At 40.6% G+C, this 24,769-nt stretch overlaps 1 protein-coding gene across 2 annotated transcripts; it reads right to left on the reverse strand.

Moving 5' to 3' along the window:
* Window positions 1-31: 31 nt before the first annotated feature.
* On the reverse strand, window positions 32-24,769 carry rrp1 (ribosomal RNA processing 1). Of its 2 annotated transcripts, none has more exons than XM_028393452.1 (16): window positions 24,547-24,769; window positions 23,857-23,939; window positions 21,040-21,097; window positions 17,533-17,618; window positions 15,914-15,975; window positions 15,694-15,823; window positions 14,542-14,606; window positions 8,335-8,525; window positions 8,045-8,163; window positions 6,276-6,373; window positions 5,740-5,759; window positions 5,500-5,631; window positions 2,975-3,942; window positions 2,751-2,906; window positions 834-900; window positions 32-326 (listed from the first exon to the last, which is right to left on the reverse strand). In XM_028393452.1, exons 1-16 carry the CDS (start codon window positions 24,671-24,673, stop codon window positions 112-114), a joined length of 2,577 nt encoding a protein of 858 aa, XP_028249253.1. In that variant the 5' UTR covers window positions 24,674-24,769; the 3' UTR covers window positions 32-111. The 2 variants fall into 2 exon arrangements, 1 of the variants encoding a protein (XP_028249253.1); XR_003669334.1 differs by having other exon boundaries at window positions 245-326; window positions 2,843-2,906.

The raw sequence follows: 24,769 nt of genomic DNA on the forward strand, positions 1-24,769 counted from the left end.
AGTGTTCACACTAGAAAAAAGGAGCATTTGATACAATTAAAAAATTTATTTAAACATTTGCAAAACAATGATGTTAGATAAACATACTTCTAAATATCTGTTTAAATCAAATCAGAAAAAGTCTGATGCTACCAGTCGTTGTTTGAGAGTGCCCTTGGTGGCATCAGAGGTGGTTGTCTTGCTGTTAGGATTTTTTTTGCTGATGGCGTAGAGTTTTGTGTATGGAGACTTTAAAACTCCAAACTTGGGTTTTTGCTCTGGGTCAAAGGGCACTCGTGATGATCCATCTGGGCTCACAAGCAGGCTGCGATCAGTCTTCCTAAACTCTGCATGACACAAACATAGCATCATTTACTTGATTATTTCTGTCAGAAATTGTATTTCCCCAAAATAATGTTGCTGTGTCACATGGACAAACTACTACTTTCAAGACCCTTGTTAAAATTTGCTGAACTTTGAGCACAATTCTGGGTCAGATATATGTAGAAAAAAAATTCTAACAGGTTTACCACTTGTCTACAGTTGTAGGTCAGGTTGCATCAGGTTATCAGGTCATCAGAATTATTACTTGGACTTTGTGTTGTAGACGAGAGGTTAAAGCGTGGAGGAAAGTGTTCTTTTCTTTATATATATCAGTATTTGGGTGAACACCTATTTTTTTATTGGTTTGCATTTGTCCTTGGACAGTTAAACACAGCACAGCTTTGTGCTGCTTAAGTGCTTTCATCCTGTGTTTCAACTAAGAACTTCGACTGCAGTCATTTCTTTCACTTTAATTACATCATATAAACACTTATATTATGAAGAACACCAGAAAATGGCTTGTTTCTTACCAGCTGTTTTGTTATTTTTGAGACCGAAGGTCACTTTCTTGGATAAAGATGTGGGAGTTTTACTCTTCTATACAGGAACACAGCAAACAAATCACAGTTATATATATTAATTGGATTCACTGTATACTACTAAAGAGAACTTCAGCTGTTACAGGATATTATGGCTGATTAGGTCAGTCAGCTGGTGGACATAAACTGCATGTAATCTATAATATAATGGAGAAAGAAAGGGCACCGCCCTCAAGAAGTCTGATCTGCACAGGGTGGTCTTCTTTGTCACTTTTCCCACCATTCCACATTAACTCTTTTGGGACCAGGGAACATAAAGTGTCTCACAAAAGTGAGTACAACCCTCACAAGAAATGTCTGACCTCTGTGATTGCCATCAAAGGTTTTGCCACCAAGTACTAAATCGTGTTTGGCAAAGGGATCAAATATTTATTTCATTCATGACAATGTGAATTAATTTATGACTTTTGTGAGATGGATTTTCAAAATTTTCAAACGTATACAATTAGCAGTGGTTCAAATATTTCTTTCCCTAACTGTAGCACCATTCATACTCAAGAAAACTAGCTTCTTAAAAGGAGGGCGGTCCGGAGGTCCTCCCCCAGAATATTTTTAATGATGTAGATGCCATTTCCTGCATTCTGGTGGATTTCAACAGAATGTAAACACATACCGGTATTTTACCCACAGAAGTAAACGCTTAACTCAATACCTATTTCTGAGATATTAAATAATAACTCCTTATTTTTTATAAGCAATGATGACAAATACAAAACAAATTGAAAAAGAAACTGTTTTGTCAACCTCGTGCAAACAATGCACAATATAAAATAAAATAACTTAGTTTGACCCCACTCGTGTACATTTTATTTAAATGGTGCCAGTGCATAAATAAACACTTCAAATTAAAACAAATGCCCAGCAGAAAAATAAATCTGATGTCGAATATATAGTAAATCAGAACAAAATAGCCTGTCTATGATTTTTTGAGGCACTTTATTGCAGGATCTGAACATATCAGAGCATTTGGAGCATTTCTCGTGCGTGCTGCTTTATTCCCACAAGTATGATCTTTATAACACGGATCAACACCATCGCAATCAAGTGATCTCATTGAAACGATTGCTGACGGACTACGAATGTACTTTTTAACGTTTTCACTCCGCAACCAGACATTCTATTTTCTGATTGGCTGATAGGTCGCTAATTGCAGACAGCTGTGTGAGCATGCAGTACGCTGTCTGAGTCGCTTATAGGATAGTCTATAAGAACTTCTGTGCTGTGAGCACATGAAATTGTTGAAATGCGTGAGCCCTGGCCTGGATGTTTCACAGAAAACCAATAAGTCTAGGATGTATTTTGGTCCAAGACCATTCAGTGCTTTATAGACAAAAAGTAAGATTTTTAAATCTATCATCTGACTCACAGGAAGCCAGTGTAGTGATTATAGGAATGGTGAGATGTGGACCATTTTACCTAGTATTGTAAGGATTCTGAAAGCAGCATTCTGGAACAGCTGCAGGTGCTTGATTGATTTTTGTTGAGACCTGTAGAGACACCATTACAATAATCTAGCCTACTGAAAACAAAATGCGTGAACGTTTTTCTGTGCCTTGTGTAGACAGAAAACCTTTGAGCAATGTTTTCAGTTGGTAATAGGCAGACTTAGTAACTTAATGACATGGAGTCAAGTTGAGCACTGATGTTTGAGCTTTTTATTTTTTGGGCCAAAAACTATCACTTCTGTTCTGTCTGATTTGAGCTGGAGAAAGTTTTGGCATATCCACTCATTGAGATGTTGTAATGTTTTATAATCTGAGCCAAGGGTGGTATATGGTATATAAGCATTATGGTAGTTTCTTAGGTGGTAATCTGTGATCTTACGCTGTGACTGTTGCTTGGCTTTACCGTTTTGAAGGTGTTTCCCTTTGTCTTGCAGTAAAATGGGGTCGGAACCACAGCTTTGTTATTAAAGGTGATGAGGTCAGATGCTGACTCACGGATGGTCTTTGTCTTCTTTTGTGCCTTTTTAGTGCTCAAAGGAGTGGACAGCTCTGCAAAATCCTGACACAGAACACCATTTTATAAGTCAAAGTCAAGTCTTAACATTTAAGGCTTATTTTTATACTTACACTGGCCAGTTTTGTTTTCTTGGGAGAAAGCTCTTCTTCTGCAAAGCCATTGACAGATGGACCTTTTTCCACTTCTTCAGTCTCAAACTCAAAGAAAACAGGAATCTTCCTTTTCTCCTTCTTGACTTTTTTCCTTCCTGATGGGACCTCTGTATTTTTACCGCCCTCCACCTGTGACTGGGCTTCATCTACAGCCTTGTTCACTTCAGCCTCTTTCGCTGCCATCTTTAACTTCTTCTGATTGTTTGTTTTGTTCAGTGGTGTTACAGTGTCTGTCTGCTCTACATTTAGCGTGCCAGCTGCTGCTCTTGGTGCTTTATCAGCCTTGGGGTTCTTTTTCTTATTCTTCTTAGTTAGGATTTCAGCCTCAGTCAGCGTCTTGCATCTGGCAGTACTAATATCCTCTGCTGACTCAGAGTGGGCTGCTGTGACAGGTGTTTCTGCACTCACTCTGTTAAGCTTCTGTTCCTTTTCAAGCCTCCTTTTAGCCTTCAGACTCTTCTTTTTTTTCTTCAGAGAGCTTGTAGCACCAGTTTCAAGCAGGGGTGTGATGGGTTCTTCTCCTGGTGAACAGCTTACTGCCTCGGTCCTACCTGTCTCCAACACAGCTTTCACACTCTGTTTCTTCCTTCTTTTCCCTGAGATGAGATGTTCTCCAGAGGACACATCTGCATCTGTAGCATCTGTATCTGGGGTCTCATGAATGTGGCTCCTTTTCTTTTGGTTGGGTTCATGTGTGACTGTGACAGATGGCTGCCCCTTTACTTCTGACAGGGGCAGAGTTTCTGGAGCTGTTGCTACTGTGATTATTACTGTTGAATTAGGGCCTTGAGTTTTTGCTTCTAAAAATTTTACACTTTGTCCCTGTACTGGATCTTCTGTCTTTCTCTTCTTTTTCTTTTCATCATTGTTTTTCATGTCTGCTGGGTCTCCACCCTTATCCTGTTTAAGTGTCTGCACTTGTTTCCCTGAAGGAGCAAGACAGATCAGTTCAGTCTTAGATCACTTAGCATTAAAATCGATAAGTTTTAATGGCTCATTTAGAACAGCGATTCACAGAATTCAACTAGAAGGCAATGCAATCAATATTTAACATAAAATGTAGTTTTTGGTCAAATGAACTCAAAACATATACCAACTATATCCTTGGTAGAAGTACTGGCAGTTAAGCATGATAACAGCCAAAGTTGACTGCAACCATATGCAACTTTTTTGCACACATTGTCCATTGTACAGTCTGGCGCTGGTCGAAGCTGGCCTACTCCCTCTTTTAAAGGTTTTCCTAATTAGAGCGTTATATATTCCTCTCACCCTAGCTGATGTTTTGCTGTGGTCTAATTCTTTGGATTGTTTTTTTTTTACGATAAACGATGATCTCGTATTGATGATAGGAGTCTTGGCTCTAGCACATAAAAGATTGAAGATCTGTGTCTGAGTCATTTTATTTTGAGTATGTGCTGATGCCGAGTCCCGATCTGATACCTCTTGGGTTCTCTACAAAGGCGAATGGCAAGTCACTCATTGTGCTCATTTGTAGTATTTGTAGTAGCTGGGATGTACTGCGCCTTCACGCTCTCACAGGGCATATAAATGTTACTAACTGAATTGTACCCGTTATTGCTCACGTATGTGTTTGAATAAGCAAAACTCGTGATTGGATCGGGACATCCCTATCTATGACCAAAAAATGTGTGAAAATTAGGGCTGCAACGATTACTCGAGTAAATGCATCGACAACTAATTTAGTACTTGATGACTCATTTAGTAATGTCATTGGGGATGATGCTCTCATGACCTAGCGGGATGATCGGGGTACTGATTATTTCGTGCTTTCTTTCAATCCTCCAATCATTTGTTCCCTACGAAAATTATTGCTTCCCCTGGTAATAGGTTTTCTTAAGGCTAAACAGTTGTTTAGTCCAAATCCATTGAGTTCTGTTGGCTTATGGGAATGCTCTTTTACTGAGTGGTATGAGTACTAAAGTTCATCTTTTTTACAATTACACACAAGTTGAGAGTCAATTCCCATTGACTCCCATGTTAAAATGGCTATCTTTACAGGAGAAATGGACATGTTTGAAGGCAAATGTTTCTGGTCTCAAATGACAAGTTTCCTTTTAGTGTCAAATGTATAGGGTGATTTTTTTACAACTTACCTATTTTAAATTGAATTTCACCCTTGACAATTTATTTGATGGAATTGCGGGTGAGACTTTTAATGTGGTCTTGTGTGCATAAACACAGTAAGAAAATATCATGAAATCAAACCTGAAAATGCTTATTTTCACCTTCTCAATGATTTTGTCTCAATGAATGTAAGAAGATGGAGAAACACTGTGTAACTGCTTAGAGTTCACAGGGTTGAGGAGTATTTATTTACAGTGTCTTTTATTTAAACTAACACCCCAGCATTTACATTGTCCATGTGGCACACATAGCCCTGGTCATCATTGTATGAATCTAAAACACCCTCCACACTAGATTTTAGGGGCTTTACAAATCATAAACCTGGCAACTTGTGTTACCTTTACTCATTTTGGCTGTTTGTGCTCTCTCCACATTATCCTGAGATCTTTTCTTCTTCTTCCTGCTGCCAAACATTTCATCATCCTCATCTGTAGAAACCTCTTCTGGATACTCATCCTGGGGGAAGATGCCTGAGGAGCAAAGCCAGGTAGACACAGGATGAGCCAAAACAAGATTAGAGATCAGAAACAATTGTTCTGTTTGGAATAAAGGATGATGGTGTAGTATTTGGTTCCTACCCTCATTCAGGTCACGCAATCTGAAATTTAACACAACAGAAGGTGGGAGAGAAGAAGAAAACGAGGAAAACGTTTTACTTACTGTGCAGAATAAATCATCATAGGAGCGAGCCTGTGGCTCTTAACAGAAAATGAGTTGACACCTTTTTGTGTGACATTCCAGTGGCATGATACATGTTCCTCTGCAGATATCTGCCACCACCTACCAAAACCCTATTACCAATGGGACATTTATAGTAAAGGAAATCACTGCACAGCTGTCTGAACAGTGTCAAGAACCTGACAAACTTAATGACTGTTATTGAAATATTGGTTTCCGATTTGTTTTTTTTAATTGTCGGAAATGTTTATTTGCAAATTTTGAGTTGTGTGGCGCTCTCTGCCTTTGTGATACAGTATTTTCAGTTTACCATTTCTTTTATGATAATTGTGTATGTAATGTAATTGAGAAATCAGAAAATAAGAGCAGCTTGCTAAATACAGTAGAATAATACTAATTTCATAGAAGCACACAAATTATTAGAGATTATACTCACACTTTGACAATTTTGTAGAGTCTCTGTCTGTTGTGTCCTGGTGTGCAACTCCGACTAGCAAACTCAAACAGCTTGTCTGCCAAACCAGCATAGTCAAACTACAAAACACAGTCTTATTAGAAACTAAAATGATTGATCAGAATGTCATCACAAAGAGAGGCAGAAGAATTAAAAATGCTCATCACACATGCACATCATTTCTCAGCTTACATAAAAATATCAGAGCCAGTAATCAATTCTGACTCTTCTCCCAGCCCTGGAAGGAAGTTGGCTGGTGGGCAACAAACAGACCCTACGCCCTTTCAATGCAGCCTGCAGACTGTTCAGCCCATTATCTATCTTTCAGATATTTGGGTTCTGTGTTTTTTTTTGATGGCTTCAAAATAATTGTTGCCATTAGTTGTTTCCTTAATTCATGTGTTCTCTCTGCCCTGTATGTATGCAGACACTTTTCCAAATACGCAGCACACACTTCAAGTCAGATCTAGGCAAGTAAGGCCCATGGACCAAACCCGGCCTGCTTGCGTCTTCAATGCAGCCCGTGGACCAGTCTAGCCTGCAAACAACCATGCACCCACTATTAAACTTGTGAAAATGTTAGAGCAGCCTCAAGAGATGCAAGAGTATGTATTGTTCAGTTCAAAAATATATGTCGTTTTTATTGGACTCCTTCCAGATTAGGAGGAAGGTAATTTAGTTAATGTTTTACTGTCATGTAAAAGTCAAAGGCATAAAGTCAAAACAAAGTCAAACAATTCTGGACTGTCAATTATGATAAATCTGTGCGATACTGCAGAGATACAAATGCCATTTAGTCCAAGATTATTTGTTTTGGGTGATCATTCAGGTCTAGCAGGACAGGATAAACATATCAAAAGTTATACCCAAACCAATATTATGATTGGCCGACAACTACTCATCAGGCGATGGAAGAGAGACGGGGTGCCGTCACTTCAAGAGTGGGCTGCTGAGATGGAAAAAATGTCATATAAATAACTGGGTAGACTGGATCTACAGTATATGCGAAGTGGGGCAAACACTTAACATATTTAAAATGGCTCCTACCAAAAGGGGTCATATAGTGGATCTTAGAGATGCAGGTTTTGATTAATTGAATAAATATTTAACAGTACTCTTTATTTTTTATATTTTGGTTAAAATCTATCTCTCTAATGTAGCAGCTGTTTAAGTTTTAAAGGGTGCGGTATACAAACATGCTCCAGCTCCTTCCACAGATGTTCAATAGATTAGGGCTAATACAGGGCCAATTCAGAATAGTCTGATGTTTTGTTCTTAGCCATGTGTTTTTAGTTTTGAGTGTTTTGGGTCATTATCCTGTTGGAAGACCTGAGACAGCTTTCTGACACTAGATAACAAAACAAATCCAGAAAATTAATATTAATCAGCTAGATTTCTGACTCCCAGGTGTATTTTATACAGGTAAGGAGCTGACATTAGGAGCCCTCTCAGCTTGTTACCTGTATAAAACCAACACAACCAAACAATACCAAACAGCATTTACTGACTTACTGATTGCAAGGTTAAAGACACCTGTGCTACAGGACACATCTTAGTTTATCATACCCCCACAATGAAATCATTTTCAATCTTTTCTAGGCGTACTATCATTTTTGTCCAGTCCAGTTTTAAGTTATTGATGATTTTGTGTGAAACTATATGAACAAAGTATCCATTGATTAAATGTGTTTGCAGACAGAAATTTCTTGAGAGCATTCTCATCAAACGATCCAGTTTACATTATGGTTCACCTGTAGTACTGGTCCAATGTCATCATCTCCTGACAGCTCTACGTTTGAGTCTTCCAAGTTAAGCATGTCATCAGCATCAGCATCATCATCATCGTCATCATCCGTGTCTGACGTTTTCCCTAAATAAAAAAAAAAGACCAACAGCAAACCTTGTAACTTTGACCTCTTGATAAAATGGTAGGTGCCACTTTGAAACTTGGTCATGCTTTAACTTCATCTGCAATCATTGATATTCTAAACAAGATCTCTGTCAATTTCACATTCTGATTCTGGTTTTTATTTATATCTACCATTGATCTGCTTTGCTGCTTTCTTGATGACTGGCTTCCCTTTTCCTGAGTCTTGGTTACCCTCTTCAGAAGTCACATGTCCAGTGTCCTCACATGCTTTCAATTCCTTCATTAAATCTTCAATAGCAAAGGGAGCCTGGTCAATAATGGTGGTGAAGATACTGCTGCAAATGGCACTGAAAAGAGTCCGGCTGTAACAACAAACAAAATAGGAGATAGAATGACTGAGACAAATATCAGAAACACAGGCACCTAGCTGCTTCAATAGTGGGCGGATTTGTGCTGGGTCATGACATATACTGTACCTCTGAAACACACCTGTGATTTAGTAAAAAGAAAGGAGTTTAAGTTAGGAGTGCTCAGATCAGGGTATTTAGGGCTTATCACAGGTCATTGGAAAAAGAATGGCTGAATATCGCTTGCCAATTGCTAGTCCATTTGAAACAAGAATACAGTTTTTGATGTAGCTGAAATACCTACATGTTGCTCGGAGGTAGCAGGGGTTTAAGTAAAACATTTAGGCTATATAGAGTAGTAACCCTGTAGGGTTTTCCTTAAACCCATGCTACCTCCCACATGCAGAGTAAAGCTGGATCCATACTCCACGAGAACAAAGAACTTGTTCCCCACTGCCGAGGTTGCACCCACAAAATGACGTCATTTTTCTCTCGGAGAGCCTGTTCTGCAGCTCTCTCGGACACATGGCCCGGGCAGAGCTTTTTCTCTCAGTGCTGTGCGAGAACAATTCTGTGATTGGTCGGAATTTAGTTGGCGTGATAAATGTGGAGAGCTTCTTCAGGTGCAGAACTCACAGACAGAAGGAGGAAGTACAACGACGATGGACAGTTTAGATGAGCAGCTGGCAAACAGCTCCTGGAAGGAGAAACACGGCACACAGAGGAGAGTGTCGGTCCAAAAAGTGGCGATAAGAGTTAATCCCACTATTGAGGGCGTTACAGTGGCTCGACGTGCACATTAAACACCGGAAAGGGGTTGTATTATTGCAGACAGCCATCCACACGTTCACAGAATTAACTCACACGGACCAGAGGTCTGCTACAGTCAGCTGTACTAATCTTCTATCTATTGTCATGCTGTACGCCCTCTTCCCTGAGCAGGTAACCACGACTGTGCACTAGGCTTGTGCAAAATCGTATCGTGTGCAATTAATCGTCAGAAAAACTGTAATCGATTAATATTTGCCACTTATCGATTACGGCGATTAGTGCCTCGTCATGATGACGCATTTTTGTGTGCGGCGTACTCTCACCATCACCCGCGCACATGTGAGCCCACAATAACAATAATGGTGGAAGGCAGTGGTGTTCAGTTAAATAATGCGGAGCAGCACGTGGAGCGTTGGTTGTTGCTATAGTAACTGAATTTTTGCTCGTATCAAATGAATAAACTCCGATCTTTATTTACTGACTCCACAGCAAGATAGGAAACATTACAACAGCGAAGTCTCCTCCAGCAGATATGGGAAAGAATTCCACTCAGCCGAGAATCCGCGATACGTTTAGTCATTGTGCTCCTTACGACCAAACTAAGCACTGGAAGAACGTAACGTAGGTTGATTTGCACAGACACACATTTAAATGTGAAATTGTCCGGTTTGTTTATTTGTTTGTTTTTTCTGCTGCTGTTCTACAGTCTGAGTGAAAACATGCACTAGTCTGGGACATATTCAGTCACAGGTTCATTTGCACAGACACATTTTTTAACTTATAACTTAACTTATAATCACTGATGTGACTTTTTTGAACTTATTTGTCTATTTGTCTGTTTAATTTTAATGTTGACATGCTTTGTGACCTTAAGATAAAAACATTTGAAGCACAAAGTTACTTTAAATGTTTGCTTCATTATTATTTTGAAGCAGTTTGTGCCTCAATATTATCAATACATATTTCCATGGCTGGTTGGTGCCTAATCACCAGCTTAACCTGTTAGAATGAAGTAGTTAACTTGACTGATGATTTGTCGGTATCATGCTAGAACACTGTGCCAATTTAGAGTCAAAAACATGTAAGTGCAACTGTCATCAATTAATCGTCAAATTAATCGTTATCGGCTAAATGCCACAATTAATCGTGATTAATTTTTTTGCCAATATCGCCCAACCCTACTGTGCACACAATTTGAAATACAATTGCATTGTCAACCTTTTGTGTGTGATGTGTGCTGCATGGGTGGGCCGTATGCACACACGCACGTCTCGCGGAGTATGGTACCTCCGTGCCGAAACAAACTTTTTTTTTTTTTACTCTTACCACTCGTGGAGTGAGGAGCGAGTTCTCTGTTCTCGTAGTATGGAACAAGCTTAAGAGGCTGCTGGTCCACTTAGCCACACTGTCGTGTTCACAAGACCAACCCATGCATCTATTGTTTAGTTGAAGGTGTAGAACCATCTCAAGGATGATCAGAATAAATGGACGCACCTGAGTTCAATATATGAGTGTCACAGAAGGCTCTGGATACTTAGGACCATGTGATATTTTTTTTCTTAATAAATCTGCAAAAATGTCAACAATTCTCTGTTTTTCTGTCAGTATGGGGTGCTGTGTGTACATTAATGAGGAAAAATGAACTTACATGATTTTAGCAAATGGCTGCAATATAACAAAGAGTGAAAAATTTAAGGGTCTGAATATTTAAACACTTAATTTCATCGGACCATAATGCCATTATATATGTATAATGTGTCACGATAATTTATTTTTACCTTTTACAATTATCAGCAGATAATTGGAAGTTACATTTGAATAAAATGTTATGTTAGTCAGTATCAATGTTTATGCCTAATTTGCCTTTCCATATTTTGTTATTTGACATAACAATAACATTATTTATAATTATTCTGATTATTGACCAATGGGGTCATGGTAATACAGAGCGTGTGATCTTACCCCACCATATATGTCTCTAAAGTATACTTTGAGACAAAGGAATTTGTAACTTGACTCTCAGTGCGAAGAGGACCAGCTCTCTCTCCACCCAGAAGATATGCCCAAAAGCTGAGATAAAACTTCTCACTTGCTTTGTTCATTAGATCAGTTAATTTCAGTTCAGCTTAGCTTCAGTTTAGACCAGAACTGAGTCCAGTTCAGTTAAGATGTATTTCAGTTTAGATGAAGAGACTCTTTCAGCTTAGAGACTGGCCCAGTCCAGCTCAGCCCAGAATTAGACAGAAGCAGAGGTAGACACCTCCCTTCTGGAGCCTTCCAAGCATGTACCTTGCTCCTCCAGAGTCATGTTTTTGAATAAATTTTTAAGGTCACATGCGTGACTTTATTTAACATCATCTTGAGCCTTGCCTCTGAATCAGATATAGTTTTGGACCTTTTAGTTAGAGAAGTTTAGTTTTTCCACATCTACCCACAACTAAGGATCCAGCAGGGAGGACCAGCTGCCTACGACCCGAACGCACCAACCGCTGTTACGACAGAAAGACGTCTGGTCTTTCTTGGAAGCCCGGTGACATCCGCTGCCTAGAAACGGATGAGCCTTCGGAAGAGAACCCCCTGAAGCAGGCTAGTAGGCTACAACCTCGTCACACTTGTCGAGATAAATAAAATATTTCATTTAACCACCAATTCACAGCTGAGGATTAGTTTATTTTCTTAATAGCAATGTAACTGCATCCTCTCTATCACTCCAACACTATTTATTTCATTCATTCTTTGATTTTCCTTTGATATGGGAGCCTTTGACATGAGATTCATTAAATTTATTCTTTTAATAATATTCCATTAATTTGAAGCATTACAGTGCCAGGCCAAATCCTGGGTTTTTAAGATTTTTTCAGGCAGGCAAATATGTAGTGTTATAGGAACAATTAAAAAGCCACCGAGCAGCAGCAAACAGACATTTGAATCTGCAGGTGTTTCTGGAGTCCCAGGAACCCTCTTAATGCAGGATCCTGTATAGACTTCCAATTGTGCACAAAGCGCTATTTTAGCTATTTTTGCTTAACCAAATCTCAAAAAAAGAAATGTTTGCAGTGGGCTCAGACGTACACAAGGACTGATTTTCAAACAGTTCCGTTTACTAGTGAATGGACGCTCCAGGTGAATGTCTGGATAGATGGTGAATGGCCTCCATTCCAACAAAAGTAGGACATTAGCAGTAAGTGGTGGATGCAGGAATAATGGGAAGTGAGATAGGTCGATTTAGGGTCCCGGTCAAAATGATCTCTGCAAAATATGTGAATACATGCACAGTTCCCTCAGACCCATCTTCAGCAGCACAAACTCAGCCACATACAATGTTGCTAAGCACTTGGCTGAACTCCTGACACCACTGGTGGGCAACACACTACATCACATCCACAACTCTCAGGACTTTTTAAACAGGGTGGAGAAGATCCAAATAGACCCAGACAACACCATGGTCTCATTTGACGTCGCCTCCCTGTTCACCTGCATCCCTACCTCAGAAGCCACAGAGATGGTAAGGAGATGCCTCACACAATACAGCACACTCAAGGAAAGAACCAACCTCACGCCAGACCACATCTGTGACCTGCTGGACCTCTGCCTGAACACCACCTACTTCCAGTACAATGGGAACTTTTACAGACAGAAGCACGGCTGTGCGATGGGATCACCTGTGTCTCCAATTGTGGCCAACCTCTACATGGAAGAAGAGCACTGAGTTCCTTACCTGGAACCACCCCCACCCACTGGTTTAGATATGTGGATGACACCTGGGTCACAATCAAGACCAATGAAGTGGAACGGTTCAAAGAACACATCAACGCAGTGGACAACATCAAGTTCACTCGGGAGGACACCAGGGACAACAATTTGGTTGCTTGGACTGCACAGTACACATTGACGAGGACAGGAGCCTCAATGTGGAAGTGTACAGGAAACCCACACACAGACCAGTACCTACAGTACTGTTTGACTCACACCACCCATTTGAACACAAACTGGGAGTCATCAGGACCCTACAGCACAGAGCACAAACTGTACCAACCAGCTCAGAGGGGAAGAAGAAGGAGCAACATCACATCAGGAAGGCCCTGCAAACCTGTGGCTACCCCAACCGGGCTCATACTAACATACTAACAACAGGAAGAAGGACAACAACCGATGGAGAAAGAACATCTCCATTCCATAAGTGTCAGAGGTATCAGAGAAACTCCGTAGGATCTTCAACAACCATGACATCCCGGTCCACTTCAAACCGATGACAACATTGAGACAAAGACTGGTTCACCTGAAGAATAAAACTCCCAAGGAGAAACACAGCAATGTGATATATGCAGCCCAGTGTAGTGAGGAAAGCTCTGATCTGTACATTGGATAAACTAAACAACAACTCCACAGAAGAATGGCTCAGCACAGGAGAGCCACCTCCACAGGACAAGACTCAGCTGTTCACCTTTCACCTCAAAGAGAAAGGACACTCCTTGACGACAACAATGTTCACTGTATCTTAGACAGAGAGGAAAGATGGTTTGAAAGAGGAGTCATGGAAGCCATCTCTGTTGAGCTGGAAAAACCTATCCTTAACAGAGGTGGTGGTCTCAGACAGCATCTTTCTACCACATACAATGCAGTGCTTCAATTAATTCCCAGGAAGTTTCACTCCAAGTCACATGTTCACTGTCCACCAGTCCCCCTCATAGTCGTTAGTCAGCCAGACACACCCAACACAGTTGGCCAGACCAACACAAGTAAACATGAAAACATTTAGTGTGATTGTATGGGAGTTTCTGAGAATCTTCATCAACAATCCAAAATAAAATGATCTATCTCATGTTCCACAGAACACCATTGACTTCTTGGGTGCTATGGGCATAAAGGGAGAACAAATCATATTGTGGTCGCCATCACAGCTCCCTTTACGGGCCGCTGCGGGTCGTAGCTCCTCCGTCAATTCGTGTGTTCCATTTTTTCCACACAGGCAACTCTTGACTCTTGAGGAGATTCACTGGCCTGCCCCGCTGACCCTCACTGACAATTCTTGTCTCAAAGTAATTGTAAAATGCGCTATATAAATAAAATTGAATTGAATTGATCAAATTCAATTCCATTCTTGTTTGGCCTTCCAAACAAACTACATCTTCAATGTATTTCTAATTGTGTTGTCAAGGACATTAACATTAAACATGCTCAGTGAGGCCCGTAGGCACTTAAGCTTAGTTGGATTTCTCTGATCATTGCAAAAAAACAAAGTAAGCTGTTGTGAACTTACTCCTTGGTTTTGGCTGCAGTTTTGCAGAATGGCTCGATAAACATCAGGTTCTGCTCAGCTGTGAGCTGTCAAAGAGGAAAACACACAATCAGGGAAAACAGTTCCTAGTAATATAGAACTCAAAAAAGTGATAATTAGTGGAACACCAGAAAATGAAGGCACTATTATTGTGATAAATAGACTGTGCTAGTTAAGACCAAATTATGGCCCCACATACAGATTTATAAGTGGTTGAGGACCTCAGCAGGTGGATCACTGTGAAATTCACATTACTATAGCTAGACAATTTGGACTTGGTGTGAAACTTTCTGGGGATGATGTTAGAATTGCATTGTATGTAGCAAAGTTGATGTCCAAGTCCACAGTCCAGTGAAAACAGTGGGACATTACCCAGTTTCATCAACATAGCTGTCATGCTGTCTGTCATTAATGTTAGGTGATTTACAAGTATAGTCATGTGAATTTCACAGTGCCCCGCCCAGGTCCTCAACCACATATAAACCCGTTTCCTCACCAAACAGTTAGATCTGATGAAGCTGCTTGGAGGAGTTTTAATTTTGCAATTATGGCAGTTAGGTCTCTGAATTTAAAGTATTTAAATACTGGAGTACCTCATTGTATACACTATTACTATTTCCCCCTTGTGTAGTATTAAACTATAATGCCATTTAGGACTGTCCAGCTTTCAGCTAATCATTTTGGCTGGGTCCCACCCTGTAGTAGCTGGTTACTTTGTGCAGACAGGTGGTCATGGAGTGAGGTTAGCTTTTTTAGCTAGTGGTACAGACATGAGCGTGCACAGACAATGTGTTGCGTGAAAGGGGCTTTGAGAGACTTTCTATTGCTTTGCCGTCTGCAGTCTGTATCCCTACTGCACTTAAAACAACTCCAGTGACATATTGAAAAAGAAATCTTTCTTTATATTAATTAACTCTAAGCTTCCTTTGACCAACATTATTTTGTATGCTTCATATTTTTATATATATACACACACAAGATTTTAGTCCACTGTCTTTTTATCTCACCAGTCACTGATAAGCAGAGAATGCAGCTCTCAAAACACTGTCCTTTATTATGGCTACAAACGACACTACCACTCAACTGACATCTGGTGACATATTACACATCATCAAAAGTGTGATAGTGTTGTACCTCTGATGAACCCACAGCAGCAAGTTCAGTCATGTAGAGGTCCAAAATATGGAACTGCAGCCCGGTGGGTGCTCCACTGCCATTTTGCAGAAGCTTAGTGGTCAGCAGCTCCAGAAATTTGGAGACCGCACTAAGAACACAGTAAAGACACATTTATAATTTACAGTTATGTCTAAGATTGACAGATCAATGTCTATCAAAGGCTTTAGAGATATATTACCTGCTCTCCCAGTTTTTCTTCTTAAGAGCCTCAAACATTTGTGTGAACATAAAGCGAACCAGCTGTAAAGAAAACCAAACAAACCAGCATTTAAACTTTCATTCTATTTCTAGCTACTTCACAGCACCATGTCTACTACTTTTGTCTACTGCTCTTTTGTTTCCCTTACCTGTCCTTTTAAGATGTCTTCTTGACCCATGCCTCTAAAAACCACACCCCATCTTCTGATGTAAATTAGTTACATTCACATTGCTCTGGGTCGGCTTATCTTCTCAGACCCAAACTTGGAATACAGTGTTGAGTGACATTCTTCAACACTTCTCATATATCATTGCACCATATAGTCTTTTACTGTATGTGTAGTGGTAGTATTCTTTAATAAAGACAACTAATAAAGACACTTACAGAAGAATGCACACTAATTAAAACACATATCTTTCGATAGCTCTGAGATATGTACAGTGCTGTTTGAAAGTTTGTAACCCCTTTAGAATCTTAATTTGATTAAAGAGCAGCCCAGCAAAGAGCACCAGAGATAGGCAGGTGAAGTGCCTTGCCCAAGGACACATAACAGTGACTAGGGAGGACTTGGGATCGAACTACCAACCTTCCAGTTATTGGACAACCCTGCTATACCACTGAGCCACTGCTGCCCATAAATATATATGCATAAAGACTCAAGACATCAGCAGATTTTGAGGAAATAATGTAAACAGTGAGAACATTTTTTTCTTTTTCAGTTTTTTTTTTCCCCATTAAGAAATTTGTCCACATAAACAAAAAAAGCTGTCAGGAGAGTAGGAAGGAACATTGAAAACATTGGATATTCATTTTGAGTTAATTAACAGTTATTTTTTTATTGGTAGTTACTTATAATGTATATTATCTTACCTTATTTTAATGCTACTGTATCTCAGCTGTTGCAGAGATAGAGCCATTTTCCTTTGTGTGTTTCAAAAATCTGCAAATTACTCTATTTTAGACGAACACATTTTTCTACCAGGTTTGTGAGTTTTTTTAGCACGTTAAAGCCTCCAAAAATGCGATCATTGATGGAGGAAAAAAAGAAGAACTCTAAGGGTTTCAATAGGGCTCTCGCACCATTCGGGCCCTTATAACTAAAACATCGAAGAGCTGTATTTTGCAAATGGTTACACCTTCAGACCTAAAACTCTGGATTTCTTCAAATTATTGACAGATGTACATCAGTTAATTTTTGTGTAATATCTGAGGGGCTCATCTGGCTGATGTGCCTGAAGCTGGATGATTTCACACAAAATGACCCTAGGGGAAGTGTGTTCCCCACAGACACATCAGCATGCAGGCTAGTCAGGGGATCAAACTACCAACCTTACAGACAACCACTACCACTTGAGCCATAGCTGCCCAGAGATTTTTCATTTGTTGCAGGGAAACCTTGAAACAACTTTATCTACCATCTTAGTTATTCTATTATGAATACTTCCTGGAAGAATATGGAGGAGTTTAAAATGGCTTCAAAAACTCTACCAGACAGGGAAGTGGCAAAAGTTGAGAAAAACTATGCTATAAGTCCAGCCTCAATTTTAAACACTTGGATATAAGATGGCCTGGATGAATTAAGGTCTTCAGAGACATACCTGAAAGAACTTGTCCATCCGCAGCCTGTCGATACCGGTCCACTCTCTTTTCAAGGTCTGGATAAAGCTTTCCAGGTACAACAGTTCTGAAAGGAGATGTACATTACCATGAGAACATAGACAAGACAAGACTTTATTAATTCTGAAGGAAATTCTTGTGCCAAAGGTATCAAGTTACATTAAATGCAGTTAAGTACAGAGTATAAGAGTATGTGAGTGTCACTAAAATCCAATCAGAGTACAGTACACAGTATAAGCACAATATATAATGCATGGATACAAATATAGGCCAGTGGAGGGAATGACAGTGGTGCATGACATGATCATCTAGCTCTTCTCCCTACAGAAAGGGGAGGAGTCTGATGGCCACTGGCCATTTTGTGTGCCGTCGATCCCTCTCTATGCATTAATACATTATATGCATGCAATACCGGAACTGCCAGAGGTTTAAAAAGTAAGGTTAATTAAGGTTATTTAACTCCAATTGTTTATTTGTTCTATGCCTATATTTCAGAGTACAATGAGACAGTAAACAGCATAATTTTCAATTTAAAAATGGAGGTGTGACAGTATGACGTCCTGCTGTGGTAAGTGCTGCGTTTTTGATAACTTTTGGTCCGTAATGCTGTAAGAGTGTTAAAGTCTATTGTTCCTGTTTGACAATTCTTGGACGCCTCAGTGTGTCCAATCAGGGCTGGAAATGCTTCACTTAGATGAAGTCCCTGATGTAATACTGACGATTTTTGTTCACACGTCACTGTCTGCTCAAAACATTTAAGCTCAAGCAGAGAAAAAGACACTTTGTTCCCTGTAAATAATCAGAAAAATGAATTTACAATCAGATCACAGTCCTTTTGTGCATCAGTGGCGTCTTTGAGTGCCGGCATTTTTCACCTATGAGATGAGATGGGACTGTTTGTCTTGGCTACACGTCCCTGACACACGTCCCTGACACACGTCCCTGACACACGTCCCTGACACACGTCCCTGACACACGTCCCTGACACAAATCCTCCAGGAGGAGTTCATAAAAATGCGGAGAGTGAAAAATGCAAAATGGCGCAGTTTTTTTTTTTTTTTTTTTTTTTTTTTTTTTTTTTTAAAATGGCGGACTTCCTGTGCGTTTTAGACGATATCTCCAAGTGACTTTTTTTTCGTCTGGAGTTGATACATACGTGTACCGATTTTTGGGTGTGTAGGGCAAACAGGGACCCAGATCTTATACTAGGGGGCGCTGTATAGCCAGATGGCCATGGCCACATATGACGATAAGGTGATATGAAAAGGTGCACAGGGGCTGATGTCACGATACAGTAAGAGGCAGGTAGGATCAATAAATCAAGAAACACAGCAGCTTTCTCTATTGTGGCGAAGGGTCACCTTCGTGGTGTTGTCCCACCCACATGGCGTAATATCGATCTGCGTTTTTGCGATTTACGTCGGGGGACAATTTTGTGCCAAATTTGGTGAGTTTTTGAGCATGTCCAGGGGGTCAAATTTGCGATACCGTAGCCATAACCAGAGTCAAGTATAATTAAAGCTGCAAGCAGCGATGACGGGCCCTCGCACTCCTTGTGGTCCGCGAGACTCACAGCCGTCACCAACCTAGCGTCTCGCGGCCTCTGTCCCCAGTTACTGGCACGTGTAGTGGTCAGCAGGACAGAGGAGTACAGTGAAATGCATATATACAAAAGAGGTCCTCTGGCCAGTAGGTGGCACAATGACTGTGGCATACCAGGATATCAATCTGTGCAGAGTCAGATGTCCAGCATGACTGTAAAGTGTCATCGACATAGGATGAAGTATGAGGGAGATACAGCCACAAAAACATCTATTTCCTGTGCATTGGCGAAGTGTCAACTTCATGGCGGCGCCACAGGCAGCGCGCATAATAAAGATCTCTGCACTTTTGATAAGTTTTGGTCAATGTGGAGGAGTGAGGCCAATTTGCAGCCTAATGGGGAAATTCCTAGATAAGGAGCAGAGACAACAGTGGCGCAGTGGTATAGCAGGGTTGTCTAGTAACCGGAAGGTTGGTGGTTTGATCCCAACTCCTCCCTAGTCGCTGTTCTTGGGCAAGACACTTCACCCTAGCCTGTGGCGCGCCTTGCTAGTCATTGTATGCAGCAGCCGTAAAGAATTTCCCTCTGGGATTAATACAGTATCTAAAAAAAATAAATAAAAGCATAGCAGGTGCGAAACAGAAAATGGCGCAGGTTTTTCAAAGTGGTGGACTTCCTGTAAATTTTAGAGGGTACCTCCAAGAGACTTTTGTTCGCATCTAGAGGAGATACATTGGTGTACCGATTTTCGTGTCTGTAGGTCAAAGTGGGACCCATATGTAATCCTAGGGGGCACTGCCGAGCCATGTGGCCTCGCCCGCATATGCATATGGTTATATCAATCTGTTCAGAATGACAGGCTCAGCATGCCTGATTTTTTCCATCCACATTGGATGAAGTATGTGGAAGAAACATCCACAAATACATGTATTTGCTGTGCGGTGGCGAAGGGTCGACTTCGTGGTGGCGCCACAGGCAGACCGTATGACAAAGTGCTGCGGTTTTGATAAATTTTGGTCCCTGACCCCTTAAGGGAAACTGCACCAATTTTCAGCCTGATCTGGCAAGTCCCCTAGGAGGAGGTCGTCGAGTGCAGGGGGTGCAAATTGGAACATGGTGTGGTTTTTCAAAATGGCGGACTTCCTGTACGTCGTGGAATTTTTGTCCCAGAGGCTTTTTTTCTTGTCACAAGGCGATACATCTGTGTACCGAGTTGGCAAGTTGCGATTTCCGTCGGGGGACAATTTTGTGCCAAGTTTGGTGAGTTTTTGAGCATGTTCAGGGGGTAAAAATTGCGATACCGGAGCCGGAAGAAGAATGACGTATAATAATATTAAACGCTTGCATTTCAATAGGGCTCTTGCACCATTTGGTGCTCGGGCCCTAATAATAATAAATGCTTGCATTTCAATAGGGCACTTGCACTAATAATAATAATACCAGCAATTACAATAGGGCCTTCGCACCACTCAGGGCTCGGGCCCTAATAATAAACGCTTGCATTTTAATAGGGCTCTTGCACGTTTCATGCTCGGGCCCTAATAATCCCTAGGGTTTCAAAAAAATTTGGGTGAACAAATGCCTACCAGGTTTGGTGAGTTTTTGAGCATGTTCAGGCCCCTAGAAACATCATTTCATCAATATTTAGGGGGAAAGAAAAAAAATATTAACCCTAGGGTTTCAATAGGGCTCTCACACCATTCAGTGAACAGGCCCTAAAAATAACCTTAATAACACCACAATTAATATTTTTCCTTGTCTGCAACCATCAAAATATCATTGAATGTAGATTGCAGAACCTGGGTTGAAAGGATTTTTACAGTATGTATGCTCCTAAAAAGGCTGTGAACTGCAGGGCAACAAGTCTTTCCAGCAGTTTATTGCTTTGTTTACTGCAACATAAAATGCTTCTTTCCTGTCATGAACTGTCATGCTGCTAACTTACGCTCATTAAATTCATAGAAGCTGTGGATCAAGGTGGAGATCTGGTTTGACAGGTCCTCCTAAGATGAAAAAAAGATGCTGTATGAATACAAATATCAAATACAAAGGAAAACTCTTCTCACAAGATATAAATCAATATGATGTAAACATACAGGACTTATATTAGCCATTGGAAAAACAAACTTTCTTAATGTTGGCAAAGCATACTCTACAAGTTGCTTCACTGGAGAGTGGAGAGTACCGGTGCATCACCCCGCACATTGTTCATGAGCTGCTTTGCATTAATGAGTGTCCAGCACTAGAACTTAATTAGTACAAATTGTTAGCCATTGGTACTGAAATATTTAATACTTCAGGGTTTCCCATACTTAGACCAATTGATTCCATGATTTTAAAAAGATAGCTATCCTTCCATTCATTCAACTTTCTCATTCACACACACACACACACACAAGCATACATGCATGCACACACACTGACAGGTGTGAGACAATGTCTGACACTATATAACCTATTGAAGAAAAACGTGAATCCGCAGATATTTGAAAAAAAGAGGACAGTGGTCATATCTCGGGTTCCCTCAACGTTTTAGATAAGGGAACATCCCGCACCCTAATTCAGCACAGACAGAGTTGGTAACAGTTGAGATAAACTACAGATATGCCCACAGTCAAAAAGAATAATAACATCAAATGCTGTTTCATTATTTGAGTTACTTGCCTTGTTGTACCTTTAGTAGTCCCATATATCTATAGTATAGTAAACTTAAATTTCAATTTGGTGAGTAATTCATGAAACATGAAATTTAAAAGACAGGTCTTCCTCCATATAAAGTCCAGGTATATGTATGAGCAAACTCATTCTACTGGCCTGTAATATATGAAACCAACTAAGATTGACCTGAATCAATTCAAAATGCTTCTTGTAGCTTTAAAAAATGTCATTAGGTAAGCACTCAGGTGTATTTAACCTGTATAAACCGATGACTCCATCGCCAAGATGCCACCATGCTAAAAGGTCTGCGTTTTACTTTACCTGTAGCCAGACTTGACATTTTCATAATTTTAATCTGTGAGGAATGCTCTGATCTGTACATTGGAGAAACTAAACAACCACTGCACAGAAGAATGCTCAGCACAGGAGAGCCACCTCCACAGGACAAGACTCAGCTGTTCACCTCCACCTCAAAGAGAAAGGACACTCCTTTGAGGACAACAATGTTCACATCCTAGACAGGGAGGAAAGGTTTGAAAGAGGAGTCAAGGAAGTCCTCTATGTTAAGCTAGAAAAACCTTCCCTTAACAGAGGTGGTGGCCTCAGACATCATCTTTCTACTAGGGTTGGGCGATATTGGCAAAAAGATTAATCACGATTAATTGTGGCATTTAGCCGATAACGATTAATTGATGACAATTGCATGTTTTTGACTCTAAATTGGCACAGTGTTCTAGCATGATACCGACAAATCATCAGTCAAGTTAACTACTTCATTCTAACAGGTTAAGCTGGTGATTAGGCACCAACCAGCCATGGAAATATGTATTGATAATATTGAGGCACAAACTGCTTTTGCACATTGCACATTTAAAGTAACTTTGTCCTTCAAATGTTTTTATCTTAAGGTCACAAAGCATGTCAACATTAAAATTAAACAGACAAATAGACAAATAAGTTCAGAAAAGTCACATCAGTGATTATTTCAAGTTAAAAAATGTGTCTGCGCAAATGAACCTGTGGCTGGAATATGTCCCAGACTAGTGCATGTTTTCACTCAGACTGTAGAACAGCAGCAGAAAAAACAAACAAATAAACAAACCGGACAATTTCACATTTAAATGTGTGTCTGTGCAAATCAACCTACGTTACGTTCTTCCAGCACTTAGTTTGGTCGTAAGGAGCACAATGACTAAACATATCGCGGATTCTCGGCTGAGTGGAATTCTTTCCCATATCTGCTGGAGGAGACTTCGCTGTTGTAATGTTTCCTATCTTGCTGTGGAGTCCGTAAATAAAGATCGGAGTTCATTCATTTGATACGAGCAAAAATTCAGTTACTATGGCAACAACCAACGCTTCACCTAATGCATGTCGCGGCACTATATACAGCTGTAGTGTAGTGTAGTGTTGTGTCCTCTTTGCGCTTTCTTCGGCTTTCTTCGTGCTCGGGCTTATGGTGACAGACGTTGAACCTCTGTTAGGAACGTGCTGCTCCGCATTATTTAACTGAACACCACTGCCTTCCACCATTATTGTTATTGTGGGCTCACATGTGCGCGGGTGATGGTGAGAGTACGCCGCACACAAAAATGCGTCATCATGACGAGGCACTAATCGCCGTAATCGATAAGTGGCAAATATTAATCGATTACAGTTTTTCTGACGATTAATTGCACACGATACGATTTTGCACAAGCCTACTTTCTACCACAATGCGGTGCTTCCATCCATTCCAGGAAGTTTACACAGACTCACAGCAAGAACAGGTCAACCAGTCCCCCTCCTCTCATAGTCGTTAGCCAGTCGTTAGACACACCTGGCACAGGCAGCCAGATCATCACAGGTAAGTATGGAAACATTTAGTGGTATTGTTTCTAAGTTTTACCCAGACCCACCCACTGAGGTCTGCCACCACATATAAACCATGTTTCCCCACCAAACAGTTAGAACTGATGAAGCTGCTTGGATGAGCAGCGAAACGTCTTCAAGAAAACTCGACAAGTCCAGACGCCTTGCCTCAATCTCCTCTACATATTATGACCTGGATGACTGAGAATCTTCATCAACATCCACAAAGTGAGGAAATGTCAGCTTTGTATACCTGAAGCAGTGGTTTGTCTTGCATCCATAAGCAGTAAAAAAGACCCTTCCACAGCTTGAGCAGCTCATCAGTTGTGAACCCCCCTGCAAAGACAGGACATACAGATTCCGTTAGTGACAATGAATGTAAAATTTCTACTGTCCAAAGTTGCCTCACTATTTAGCCACAAAAGAAATGATACGTTAAGCTGGCTAGGTTAAAATATTCATGCCTCCACATGTGTGCATCTAAATAGATGTGTTCCAAAAACACAGTTTTTAAAACACATGCCGGAATTCAAGCTGCGTTAAAGGGCCCTCACAAAATTTGACGTGACACATATGTGTACACATTTTCTTCATCCTATGTCAAACCGGCCAGAGAGGCGTCGCGTGAAGGGGCGCTGCGTGCGTTTAAAAAGTCGGCAAATTACGAAATTTGGGCGAACAAATATTCGCACTAAGTTTAATGAGTTTTTCAGCATGTTCAGGACTCGAAATATGCGTTCGTTCGAGGGAAAGAAAAAAAGTAATCCTAAGGGTTCCAATAGGATATCCCACCTATCCTCGGTGCTCGGGCCCTAATTAAAATGACATTTGTGCCTACAAATGACATTAATTGGCATATTTGACCGCATTCAACAGCCCAATGTTTACCCTGCCGTTAGCTAGCTCTGCCTAAGCTGGCTGGGTAACGGGAGAGCAAACTTACCTGCAGTTTTCTGTGACCTGATAGTTATGTATTTCCTGAGTTTCTTTATCGCTCTGTTTCGAATGGTCTTATCGTTGGAGGCTAGTCTCTGTGCGAAATGGATCTCTGGGTTTTCAGTTGTTGCCATGTTTGAGTCGATTCACGTGGAGACACTTCTCTCGTCTTTCGTCCCCTTTTACTTCCCACGTTTCTCTCTTTGGCGCGGAATGATGACGTCGACGTC

The sequence above is a fragment of the Parambassis ranga genome, chromosome 21, assembly GCF_900634625.1.
Source record: "Parambassis ranga chromosome 21, fParRan2.1, whole genome shotgun sequence".
NCBI classification, from domain to species: domain Eukaryota; kingdom Metazoa; phylum Chordata; class Actinopteri; family Ambassidae; genus Parambassis; species Parambassis ranga.